Here is a 12,480-nt window from a genome sequence, read left to right on the forward strand (position 1 = left end):
AAAATGGATAAACCTTCAAAATATGCTAACTGAAAAAAGCTAGTCACAGAAGAGAACATATTATATGATTCCATTTATATGAAATGTCCAGAATAGACAAATGCATAGAGGCAGAAAGTAGATTAGTGATTGCCGAAGACTACAAACACAGGTTAGGGGAAAGAGGAATGAATGATAGCTAACTGGTACAGGGTTTTTTTTTTTTGGTGGGTGATGAAGATTGTGGTGATGCTTGCACAACTTTGCAAATATATTAAAAGCCATTGGATTTTACACATTAGGTGAATTGACTGGTATATAAATTACATCTCAGTAAAGCTGTTATTTAAAAAAAAATGTTCAACATCTAACTGTAGAGGATATGGTTTCTTTTTGTTGCAACCATCTCAGAATTATCCAACTTTAGTTTTGTATGACATATTACAAGGAACTTATTTAATATCACACTTACTACATGTCAGTTCTTTTCCACATATAAACCGTATCATAAGGGTTGGGATGGAAAGCTAAAGATACATAGACACGTCATCTTAATATTGTCTGCTCTTGTCCTCTTTGAGTGTTATCTACTGTGTAGTCCTTTCGTAGGCCATCTTAAGAGTCAATTGAAATGCTCTATTCCAAAACTCGTGTGTTCCAATGAACCATGCTTCTGCATTTTCATGTTAGGTAGCTATCTACCTACCAACATACTTTCTATAGTAGCTTAAAGCTTTTTAGCCATACCACAGGATGCCAATTTGCTATCCAAGCCTTTTTAGTCCACCTGCTATGGAAGGAGAAGGCATTATGAAACACATACGTACTCGTCAGAGTCACTACTAGCAGTAGTCATTATTATTTTTATTAAAAAGGGGTCTGAATCAGCAGTTTATCTCTTATCATAAATAATACTGTTGCATTTTATAGAAGGTGAAGAGCAATTGCTCTCGATTAGGAGACGTATAGGTCCTAAAGGGGAAGACTCTCATTCACGTAGGACTAAGGTTCGGCTAAGCTCTGGGGTAGGAAACAGCTAGTGATGAAGCAGAGAGTCGTTACGTTTTGTCACCTACATTGCTTCCGTTGGAGAAATCCTCATAGTGCCCTCTCACGCTAGCAGGCCTAAAACTATTGATTTCAGAGATGAAGGAATATACGTATTAAAGCTGTGGTAGAGTTTTTGAGGTGGAATGGCTTTATTGCCTTCATTTTAAAGTTAGGCGAAACTGGGACCTGTGCTCTCAGTGAATCAAGTTGTCCTTCGGATTTACCTTCAGAACATACATACTGGCCTGTGGACTCTAGAATCTTTTCTAAGTTTTATCTAATTTGATGACTAACAGTTTATATTCTGCTTCCTGCTTCTTCAGTCAATTCTATTGAAAAATTTAAGAATGAAAAGTAATGAATACTAACACCCATCCCTTCCCCATCCTATCATCCTTCACTAGAGCTTTCTGAGGAAATAAACTGAAAAGGGAGGCTGTTTGCCGTAGAACTCCAAAAAGAAGATCCTTCCCAAAAGTGTTTGGTCACAGTTCTTAATACAGGTAGCAGCATATGATTGGGGAAGGAATGGTGCTAGATGTCAACTCTGATAACAAAATTTTTCATTGTCATTTTTTCCCCTCCTAGTATCGTCTAGACTGTCACAGCCATCCTCTCCCCAGTCAGGCTGCCCATCACCCACCATTCCAGCAGGTAAAGTCATTTCTCCATCACAGAAGCACAGCAAGAAGGCACTAAAGCAGGTAATCATACTAGTCTGTTTATCAGAAGTATAATCTCCTGCGTTAAAAATGCATGACTCTGGCAGCTGTTGAAAATTTCTTGAAAGGACATTATGTCCTTTTAAGGAGAAATTTCATGCAGTTTCCCAATTTGGATTTAATAATTTATGTATCTCCAAGTTATAGGTTTGTGGTAGATTCTCTTTATCCTATTTTAATTTGTTCGTAATTTGCTAAGAGATTTTTTTACGTTTGTTTTTTAAATTATGAATAGGTGTCGAATTTTCCAAGTTTGTTTTCATTCAACATTTATTGAGATGATCAAGAAGCTTTTCTCTTTAAAGCTACAGAATTTCATGGTTAGATTTTCTAATGTTAATCTATAGTTAGCTCTCTAAAATAAACTACATGTTTTTAAACATGTATGGAATTTTCTTTTTCAAGATTTTTAGCTTGGATTTTTCTGTTTGTTTTTTTTTCCTTCATTTTTAATATTATCCATGTACAATTTTGGAATCAGAATTGTTCCAGCATCGTAAAATAAATTGTGTAGCTCTATATTTGTCTAGATTCTTGGAAAAATTTGTAGAAATTATCTTTTCCTTGAAAGTTCTGTAAATCTCACTTTTTAAAATTGTTTTCCTAGCACTTCACTTTTGTTTTATCTACTTTTACTGGTTTCTTTTGATTTTCTGATTTTTGAGCCAATTTTGGAAGTTTAGTTTACTTGGAAAATGATCTATTAAACCCAATTTTTTTTTTCAAATATTGGTATAAAGTTGTACATAGTATTCTTTTAAGTCTTTTTTGTCTCCAGTGTTGTTAATTTATAATGTATCTTCTTTCCTGTTGCTACTTGCTAATGGTTTGTCTATTTTATTCAGCTTTTCAAATAATTAGCTTTTGATTTTTTTGAAATGCGAATGGTCAGTAAATATAAACTCACTAGTAATTAAGGAAACATTAAATAATAGACTACTTTTATCCTCAAATTAGTGTAAAACTCTTAATTATATCAAGCACTGGCAAGTGTATGGGAAATGGATACTGGTAGTTTGCTGGTGGAATATAGTGTTACTTTGGGGAGAAATTTTGTAATACCTATTAAAATTTTAAATTCCCATACCCCATGACTAAGCATTTGAACATTTTTGAACTAATGTTAGAAAAACATATATAAATACACAGAAAATTATTTGCATTGAAGTTTGTAATAGCAAAAATTTGCAAGTAGCCTATATGTATCAGTTAGGGAACTCCTTACTAAACAATGGCATATCCAAATACTGGACAACTATGCAAATTTTATATAAAAGTTTACTTTATGAAGAGGTTGTTCTATATGTATAGACATGAAAACATCACACTATAACGTTGAATTGTTAAAATTAAGTTATATTATGACATGTAGGGCATTCATACCATTAATAAAAAATAATACATACTTACAAGACAATATTATATTTTTAATATAAACATGAATATGTATATACAAAACACACATAAGTGTAAAAAAAAGCTCATTAAGGACCAATAAGTTGATGACTGTGGTTAACTTCTGAGGATTGGAGACCAAGACTGAGTGGTGGTCAAATGAGAGTTTAGCTTTATGTTTGATTTAAATGGTAGAATGTATTCATGTATTATCTAATTAAAATTTTAAAAAATATGTAGATCTTAAAATATTTAAACCAAAAGTGCTTTATTAAAGAGCTGTCTAGCAATTTGGTAACATTAATTACTGCCTGCCTTGGTATCCTGTAGCACTTTTATTTCTGTAAGCTTTTTGAAAGATTTTAAGAAGTATAAGATGCTTCTTTTCCACAGGGAAAAGGCAAGTATTTTCTTGAACCTTGTTAACTAATTCATGACATGTATACCACTCCTGTATTATACCCCTGTAATTCCAGGAGTCAAATGTTGTATTTTCTTTAGGGAACACCAATATGGAAAATTGTATAAATTATTAGTATGTAAAGTAAGGCCTTGTCTCTACTGTGTTTTTCATAGTTTTATTAGGTGAGAAAAATTACTTCAATATACGTTATCATTTACCACAGTGAAGGCTTATTGTTTTTAAATTTTAAAATAGAATTAGGAATAGGGTTTATAAAACACTGAGGGAGGGAAAACAATATGTACAGTTCTTAAATAGAGAGGCTATAAGTTATTCTGTTTCCATCATGTGTCTGAATTTATATGATCACAGCAGAAATAGGTGAAATCAAATGGTTCTGTGGAAATTTTACGTTAACTTAGGATGACCTGGATACTGGGGTATCAAGGAATAAATATTATACTAGTGGCTGCTACCAGGAAGCCCATTTTCTGTTTGGATTGTAAAGAATGAGAGAGAAGCTGTAATGGATGATCAGGCAACACTGACATTTTTTTTACACACTGTGCTTCTGCCTCTCCCATTATAAATGTTGTAGGGAATGTAAGCCAGGCACCTGACTGTCTCACTTCTTTTCTCCATGAACCTCTTACATGAAGGAGATCATATGTTCCCACTGTGCTTTTACAGCAGAGCCAGAGATATGTATGAATGTGAAGCAGGAGAAAACTAGACTGTGAAGCAGCATGGGAAACAAGTAGCCAGTTATTTCTGCACAACGGTCTTGAAGGTTGAAGCTTACTGACCATTTAGCAAGGTCCTAGATTTTCAACTTTTTCCTGAAATGTAGCTTCACTTTCTTAGTTTCTTTGTCTTTTTCCCCCTTAAACCTTGAGTTAAAAAGTTGCCTTCGTGTATCTTCATGATTAAAATCTGGGATGTTATTTGTCTTTCTGTTCATTCTAAATAGTTTAGTATAGTGTATCCTGTAAACTAAGAACATCACAAGTAATAAAAATATTCTGAAATAGCCAGAAGGAACCACATTATTCTTAGAACCAATATTTGCTAATCTTACTTCCCTTCTGTTTACTGCATTGCTGTAGATTGCTGAAATTTGATCATTGGGCCAAATCTTACACAAGCTCAAAGTCAAGTAGTTATTTACAACCTTTTGTTCAAATGTAACACCTCTAAAACATGCATAAGCTAAAAATTTACATTTCTGCATAGAGTTGATGCAAACGGGACTCTTCTTAGTTCAGGGTCTTCAATTCTATTTTTAGAAATGACCGAAAACATTGAATTCTATGCTACTACACGTAGGAGAAGTCCGTGGCTTACTGGTGATTTTTAAGTTCTAAAAAATGTTAATGACTGTTTTACATATTTTATAAAGGAATAATACTGGCAAAAAATATCCAAACTCTTAAGGATCATTGAGGCCTTGTGTTTAATTGCTTTAATATAGGTGTTGTTTACTTTGATAGATTTCAAAGAAACTGGATGATCAACATGCTCTTTGCCACTTAAAAAGAAGTCATTTTTTTGTTATTTCTAAAAACTGATTCGTTTCGTTTCTTATAATCAGTTTTCTCTTTATAGGCTCTAAAACAGCAGCAGCAGAAGAAGCAGCAGCAGCAATGCAGGCCAACCATGTCCATCTCCTCCAATCAGCATCTCTCTCTGAAGACTGTCAAAGCAGCCAGTGACTCTGTAACTGTCAAACCTGGTAGGCAGACCGTGTGTCTTTTCACTGGAAGTTGTTTTACAGTATTTTTGTGTTGGCTTTCCTATTTTTATTCTATATAATTTATTTTCCATTATTATATTTACTTACATAATCCTTGTACTGCCATATTATCAATATAAATACTTCCAGGGTAAATGGAAAATATGTAGAAGGATAATCATGCAGTTATTAAAAAATACATAAGTGGAATTTGTGTGTTAGAGTGAGATCAATGACTAACTTCCAAGATATCTTGTCTAATACTTGGAAGCCTTTAATCAGTAACCTCAGAAAGCTGATGTTTCCAAAAGATGTTCAAACTGAACTCTTCACCAATTCTCTTCTTTAAAAATAAAAGGTTTTTGGGGTGGCCGGTTAGCTCAGTTGGTTAGAGTGTGGTGCTGATAACACCAAGGTTGCCGGTTCAATCCTGGCACGGGCCACCGTGAGCTGCACCCTCCATAAAAATAAATAAATAAATAAATAAATAAATGTTTTCCTTAGAATATGTGTTACCTGTGAGTTTCCATTGGACATAAGTACAGACCTTTGGATTTTTGTTGTTGTAGTTGCTTGTTTTGTTTTTTACCTAAACTGGTCTAGATACAGTTTGTGTTTTATTACACAATTCATTTTGATACCAGCTGATTGTATGGGCCTGCCAGATTTAAACAGTGTCTTGAAGAACTTTGCATTTTTGTTCATAAGGAAATTTACCACCAGAAGCAAATAATGTGCTAGACGGAAGGAAGGGATTTTATTTTACTTTTTGAGTCTTAATTCTCAGTCTTAAAGCACATTTGCAAGGTCACATTGCTTCATACATGACTCCGTTTAGTTAGTGTTCAATGACTTGATTGATTTCTATCTATAACCTCAATGTCACCGGTCTTTTATATATATGTTTCCCCTAGCAATATGGGAAGGAAAACAATCAGATGGACAGTCAAGCAGCTCTCAGAACTCAAATTCAAGCTTTTCTTCTTCAGTTAAAGTGGAAAATCCTTTGCTAGGCTCGGGGAAGAAGTCATTCCAAAGGTCTGACAGACTCCACACAAGTAAGTTAATTTACAAAGACTTCAATTCTCTTGCCTTAATTTAGCAACTCTGTGTCTGAAATTCATCAGCTGCCTGACTTAATTGTTACTTCCTGTTCACCTATGAGGTCTTGACTATCTTCCTGTTCTTCCTACTCTGCTCTTATCAAACTTTATTTCAGAATAAGATCTGTTATCAGCCATTTTGTGGTTTATTTCTTATTCTGACAGTAGGTTGCTTTTTCCAGCATTATTTACATTTCATTTCATTTACTGTGTACAGAAAGGTAGGAGGGCTTATAATTAAACATGGTAACTGAATCTTTTCCTGCTCCATATGAATCCCACTAAAATGAGAATATGGAAACACAAAAGAGTAAATCTACAAGGGTGAAAAAAAACAAGGAAACAGCGGATGGGCAAGCAATGTCAACAATTTTGAAAGATGAAAACTAGATGGAGTTTTTCATAGAGCTAAGGAGCAGATGCCAGTAATAAGCAAGCTAGCTAAGGCTTCAGAATACCAGAAAGTTTCCAGAACTGGTGATATCATGTATCATAGTAGAGAATGGTGAGGCGTAGGGTTGAAAAGAAGAACCTTCTCTTGAAAGTTAGTAAGAAGCAGTTTGATGGCTTACCTTAGAAGGAGACAGGAAGTTTATTTTGAAATAAAATAAAACCATACAGATTTCAAATTCAGAGAAACCACACGTGTAGCTGAGGGCAGGCAATGAGGCAATGTACTGAAATTAGGGAAATCAAGTAGAATACAAATACTGAACAGTGATTCTCCTGCTTGGCTTCCAGGATGCTAGTAGTGAGGCATATTTGTACTACCACCACTGCCTTCCTCCTCCCCACCTGTGCTCCAGCAGGAGATTGGTGGATTAGGACCTAAAGAAATTGAATAACTTCAAAAAAGGCTGCAGGATTAGGACCTAAAGAAATTGAATAACTTCAAAAAAGGCTGCAGGCAAATTTATAGATTACTAACTAAACAGAGATCATCTTAATCACACTTCTTGGAGCTCTTCAGTCTATAAGACCCACCCATGCACCCAAAATTTCCGGTCAGCTTTTTTAAGTGCCTGTGTTTTACTCATAATTACTAAGGATCACCTTTGAAGAAAACCTCCATCATGAGAGACAAAATCTAAAATACAGACTCAGAAGAAACAGAGACAATTCAGTGAGAAAAACATAAGTGAGAAAATTTAAAACAAATAACTTTTAAAACTATAATATGCACAGAAGGAAATAAAAGATGATATTGCACCCATGAAAGAACAGAACGCTATTTTAAAAATCAGAAAACAGAGCTCTAGGATATTAAATACCATGTAGCAGTAATAAAAATTTGTAACAGAAATACAAAAAGTTAAAGGTGAAGAAATTTCCCAGAGCATAGGTCAAAGGAGAATTTCAAAAAGAGAGAGAAGATAAGAAAATTGGAACACCAATCTAGGCTGTTCAATGTCTTAAATAGTAGGATTATCAGAAATAAAAAGAGTAATTGAATATTTCTGTTTTATAACGTGATAAGGTAATTGATAATGTAAATGATAAGATAAATAATATAAGAAAATTTCCATAAAATTGAAAGCTACAGATTACAGACTGAAAGTACATAATTGGTGTTACGAAACATGAATATTCCCATGTGTGTATGTGTATATATGCACATATATACATACATATATATGTAAATATATACACATACATACATATATACATATATAAATATAAAAAAATATATATATATACATATATATATATATATACATACATACACACATACATATATAAATATTCCAGATCCTTCCAAACTATTATGTTTGAGACTAGAACTTATAATATTTTCAGACAACTTTCTGGTTTGAGTCTAGGTGGGATTATAAATTGGTGTATTTTTCTTAGAGACAGTATCTGCCATACACTGAATATGCTCTTTGATGATCAGTTCCACTGCCAAAGAATAAAAATACTCATTTATTAAACAAATACTTGTAGAAGGTGCACTAATGTGCCAGGCACAGGTTTCGGACTTCTGAGACATGGTGATGAACAGAGTTTCTTCCTTTTGGAGCCTATATTCAATTTTGATTCAGTTAAAGTCACAATTTTAGTCTCGTCATTCAATTAAAGTAGAAATGTGGATGTACAAAATCAAGCAATTATGTACTGAGAATTTCCAGCTTTCATACAAAACTAGGAAAAATTAACTATTATAAAAAGAAGGCAAGGGCCGGCCCTGTGGCTCAGGCGGTTGGAGCTCCGTGCTCCTAACGCCGAAGGCTGCCGGTTCAATTCCCACATGGGCCAGTGGGCTCTCAACCAAAAGGTTGCCAGTTCGATTCCTCAACTCCCTCAAGGGGTGGTGGGCAGCGCCCCCTGCAACTAAGATTGAACACGGCACCTTGAGCTGAGCTGCCACTGAGCTGGATGGCTCAGTTGGTTGGACCGCATCCTCAACCTCAAGGTTGCCGGTTAGACTCCCGCAAGGGATGGTGGGCTTCGCCCCCTGCAACTAGCCAATGGCAACTGGACCTGGAGCTGAGCTGCGCCCTCCACAACTAAGACTGAAAGGACAACAACTTGAAGCTGAATGGCACCCTCCACAACTAAAATTCAAAGAACAACAACTTGACTTGGAAAAAAGAAAAAAGTCCTGGAAGTACACACTGTTCCTCAATAAAGTCCTGTTCCCCTTCCCCAATAACATCTTAAAAAAAACAAAAACAAAAAAAGCATGCTGTATTTAAGTTTGACTTAATGGCCAAAAAGTAAATGAAAGTTCACTTGCTTTCATGCAAATAAGCATTAAAGGAAACAATATGGGCATTTTTACGTTTTGCTACAATGAGTATTTTCAAAACATAAGGAAGAAGCTGTACATTTCTGGTAAAATGTAAGTGATAAAGCTAAATCAGATAATTTACGTGAAATTATTTTAGTTAACATTGGTATAATTTGTTTTAACTTTCAGTAAAATCAATAGTGTGTCATATATTTTTACATCCCAGATTCAGTCAGAAAGGTAAACAGAGCTCAGATTCCAAGTATAATATAATAGAATAAGGCAACCCAACCTGAAAAAAAGGTAACATTAACTTCACCAAAATTAGAGGACTTAAACTTTAAATTCTAAAAAATGAGTCTCTTTGAAGCGTGCAAAAGTATCTTCAGGGCACTATTTGATCACAATAATTTACAACTGCTTCTCAGTTTCACTTAAGTTAACATTTAACTAAGTTTGATTCAGATGTGAAGGTACACCATAATTGCAAAAATAGTAAAAACTATTCACGGAATGCTGACACTCCCATGCTGTCAGTTATATGGCAAAGGGAAGCTAGGAGGTTGCTTTGGGGCCTATAGAGCCATTGCAGCATTGTTCATACAAATGTAAAACTGGTGACCGCCTATGTGCTTATCACTGGGAGTCCAGTAAGTGAATCATGGTCCATACTTTGACTATGGTGCAACTTTTTTAAGATAAAGAGGTGGATTTGTAGGTGATAGGTTGGAAAGATGATCAAGATATTCAGTGAAAGAAAAAACAAAATACGATTAGTGTGTATATTGTGATTTCATTTCTTCAAATAGAAAAATGCCATTTTTGATAGGAAGCCAGGATTTAAATGTAGAAACCTTTACTTTTCATTTTATGTATTTTGTTATTATTCCAATAGGGGCCACCTTTATCTTTATCTTTCAGGTATTGTTTTTATTATCATTTGTTTTGAAAAGTTTAAAAAATTTTTTTCTTGTGATTTCTCATTTGTCCCAGAAGTTATTTTGAAGTTTTTTTTTAAAATATCCACATATATAGAGATTTTTGTGTTTTTGTTGAACGTTTAAATACCTTAAGATGAGAGATCATGCACTATATGATACCTGTGCCTGTATATAGAGGGTGCCAGACAAAAATGTATACATATTTTAAGAAAGGAAAAAAACTGTATTAAAATTGTAATACAATGAAATGACGCTAGCATTCATTTGATCAACACCATCTTTTGAGCAAATGTCCTACTACATACACATTGCTACTGTAATTCAATTCAACTTCAAAAAGTAATACATAGATAACATCTCTTAAAATGTGTACATGTTTTTGGCAACCCTGGTAATGTAGGAGAACTAGCAGATTCTGAAGCCATGTGTCTGGGTTCAAATTCCTACACTTGAACTTAATAGTGTAATGTTGAGCAAGTTACTTACCATACCTGGACATCACTTACTTTATCTTTGAAATGGTTTCCTACTTCATTGGGTTGTGTGAAAAATAATTGAGTTAGTAAATGGTAGCGTTTAGTGCCTGGCACTCAGAAAGCCCTGTTTAGTGCCTGGCACTCAGAAAGCCCTATATAAGTGTTTACTGCTGCTGTTATTGATCATTGTTGCTATTACTACTAATTTAAATTTACTGAGATTTTTTTTGGAATCATAGTAATGAATTTTATAAGTTTACTCTAGTTGTAAAACACAAAATTCTGTGTTTATTGGATCAAACTTGTCAATCTGAAAAATAGATCAGCGATTTTTCTTCTTTTTTGGGCTGCTTTTGGTATACTTGATTTATTAATAATTGAGAGAGCTGTGTTGAAATCTATCCTAATAGTGTCTTTGTCCAGTTCTCCCTGTTCTTTCAGTTTTTATTTCACATACTTTGAAGCTATATTATACTAGATATTTTCATGTTTAAAATCTTCCTGGTAAATTGAACGCTTTGTCATTATTTACCTTATTAATCAATGAATAGGTTTTTTACTTAAAGTGGCTTTCATTTGATGTTAATAGAGGTACACCAGCTTTCCTATTGGTAGTTTTTGCCTGGTATATCTGTTCATTTGTGGGTTCTTGTGCTTTTGGTATATCTCTTTACAGAGCATATAACTAGCTGAATTTAAAAATTTTAAATTTAATATGACAATCTCTTTTATTTGGTGAGTTTTATCCACTTACATTTATTGTAATTGTTAATCTATTTGAACTAATTTCTACAGTCTTGTTATTTGTTGATTTTTGTCTTGCTTTTTCTTGTTTCCTTTTTTCCCCCAGTTAAATTTTTTTTCTTTTTACTTGACTGAGCTTTTTGTTATGTCCATTTTAATTACCTTTTCCTTTTTTCTCTCTGATGAGTTTGGTATACATTTTATTCCTATTGTTTTATTTTTTTTTAATTTTATTGCAGAATATTGGGGAACAGTGTGTTTCTCTAAGGCCCATCAGCTCCAAGTCATTGTCCTTCAATCTAGTTGTGGAGGGCGCAGCTCAGCTCCAAGTCCAGTTGTTGTTTTCAATCTTTAGTGGCAGAGGGCACAGCCCACCATCCCATGTGGGAATTGAACTGGCAACCTTGTTGACAACTTGTGCTGTAACCAACGGAGCTGTCCGGCTGCCCCTAGAGTTGATTCTTTAGATGGTACCATGCATGTTTGATTCTTAAAAGTAACCCTCACCCCAGTTTTATTATTTGTAATGTACGTGTAACATTGTATTAGTCTTTTTTTTTTTTTTTTTTTAAGATTTTATTGGGGAAGGGGAACAGGACTTTTATTGGGGAACAGTGTGTACTTCCAGGCGTTTTCCAAGTCAAGTTGTTGTCCTTTCAATCTTAGTTGTGCCCCATCCCTTGCGGGAGTTGAACCGGCAACCTTGTGGTTGAGAGGATGCGCTCCAACCAACTGAGCCATCCGGGAGCTCAGCGGCAGCTCAGCTCAAGGTGCCGTGTTCAATCTTAGTTGCAGGGGGCGGAGCCCACCATCCCTTGCGGGACTCGAGGAATTGAACCGGCAACCTTGTGGTTGAGAGCCTACTGGCCCATGTGGGAATCGAATTAGCAGCCTTCGGAGTTAGGAGCATGGAGCTCTAACCGCCTGAGCCACCGGGCCGGCCCCTGTATTAGTTTTAAGTGTACATATGATAATTTGATATATATGTATATATTGTGAAATGATCACCACAATAAATTTAGTTAGCATTCATCACCTCACATAAACAAATTTTTTTCCTAATGCTGAGAACTTTTAAGATCTACTCTCTTAGCAAAAAAGTAACCATCTTGATTTTTCTCCGGAATAAGACGAGTACTTTATAACAATTTAACACTGATCTTTTCTGGACTTAAATATTGTCTGACATTTTTGTTCTTTGTTT

General features: G+C 34.6%; 1 protein-coding gene and 1 non-coding gene across 5 annotated transcripts in view; both read left to right on the forward strand.

The window, feature by feature from the left end:
* ASXL2 (ASXL transcriptional regulator 2) overlaps positions 1-12,480 on the forward strand; it is a 121,706-nt gene that overhangs the window by 82,284 nt on the left and 26,942 nt on the right. For all 4 annotated transcript variants that reach the window (XM_033124352.1, XM_033124353.1, XM_033124354.1 and 1 more), the window contains 3 exons: positions 1,618-1,733; positions 5,155-5,281; positions 6,196-6,339. In XM_033124352.1, coding sequence (XP_032980243.1) covers positions 1,618-1,733; positions 5,155-5,281; positions 6,196-6,339 — 387 coding nt within the window. The remainder of the gene's footprint in view (positions 1-1,617; positions 1,734-5,154; positions 5,282-6,195; positions 6,340-12,480) is intronic.
* TRNAI-GAU (transfer RNA isoleucine (anticodon GAU)) lies at positions 5,651-5,724 on the forward strand. The gene has a single exon. It is a non-coding gene; the product is annotated as a tRNA-Ile (tRNA).

This window comes from Rhinolophus ferrumequinum, chromosome 13 (genome assembly GCF_004115265.2).
Source record: "Rhinolophus ferrumequinum isolate MPI-CBG mRhiFer1 chromosome 13, mRhiFer1_v1.p, whole genome shotgun sequence".
Taxonomy (NCBI): Eukaryota; Metazoa; Chordata; class Mammalia; order Chiroptera; family Rhinolophidae; genus Rhinolophus; species Rhinolophus ferrumequinum.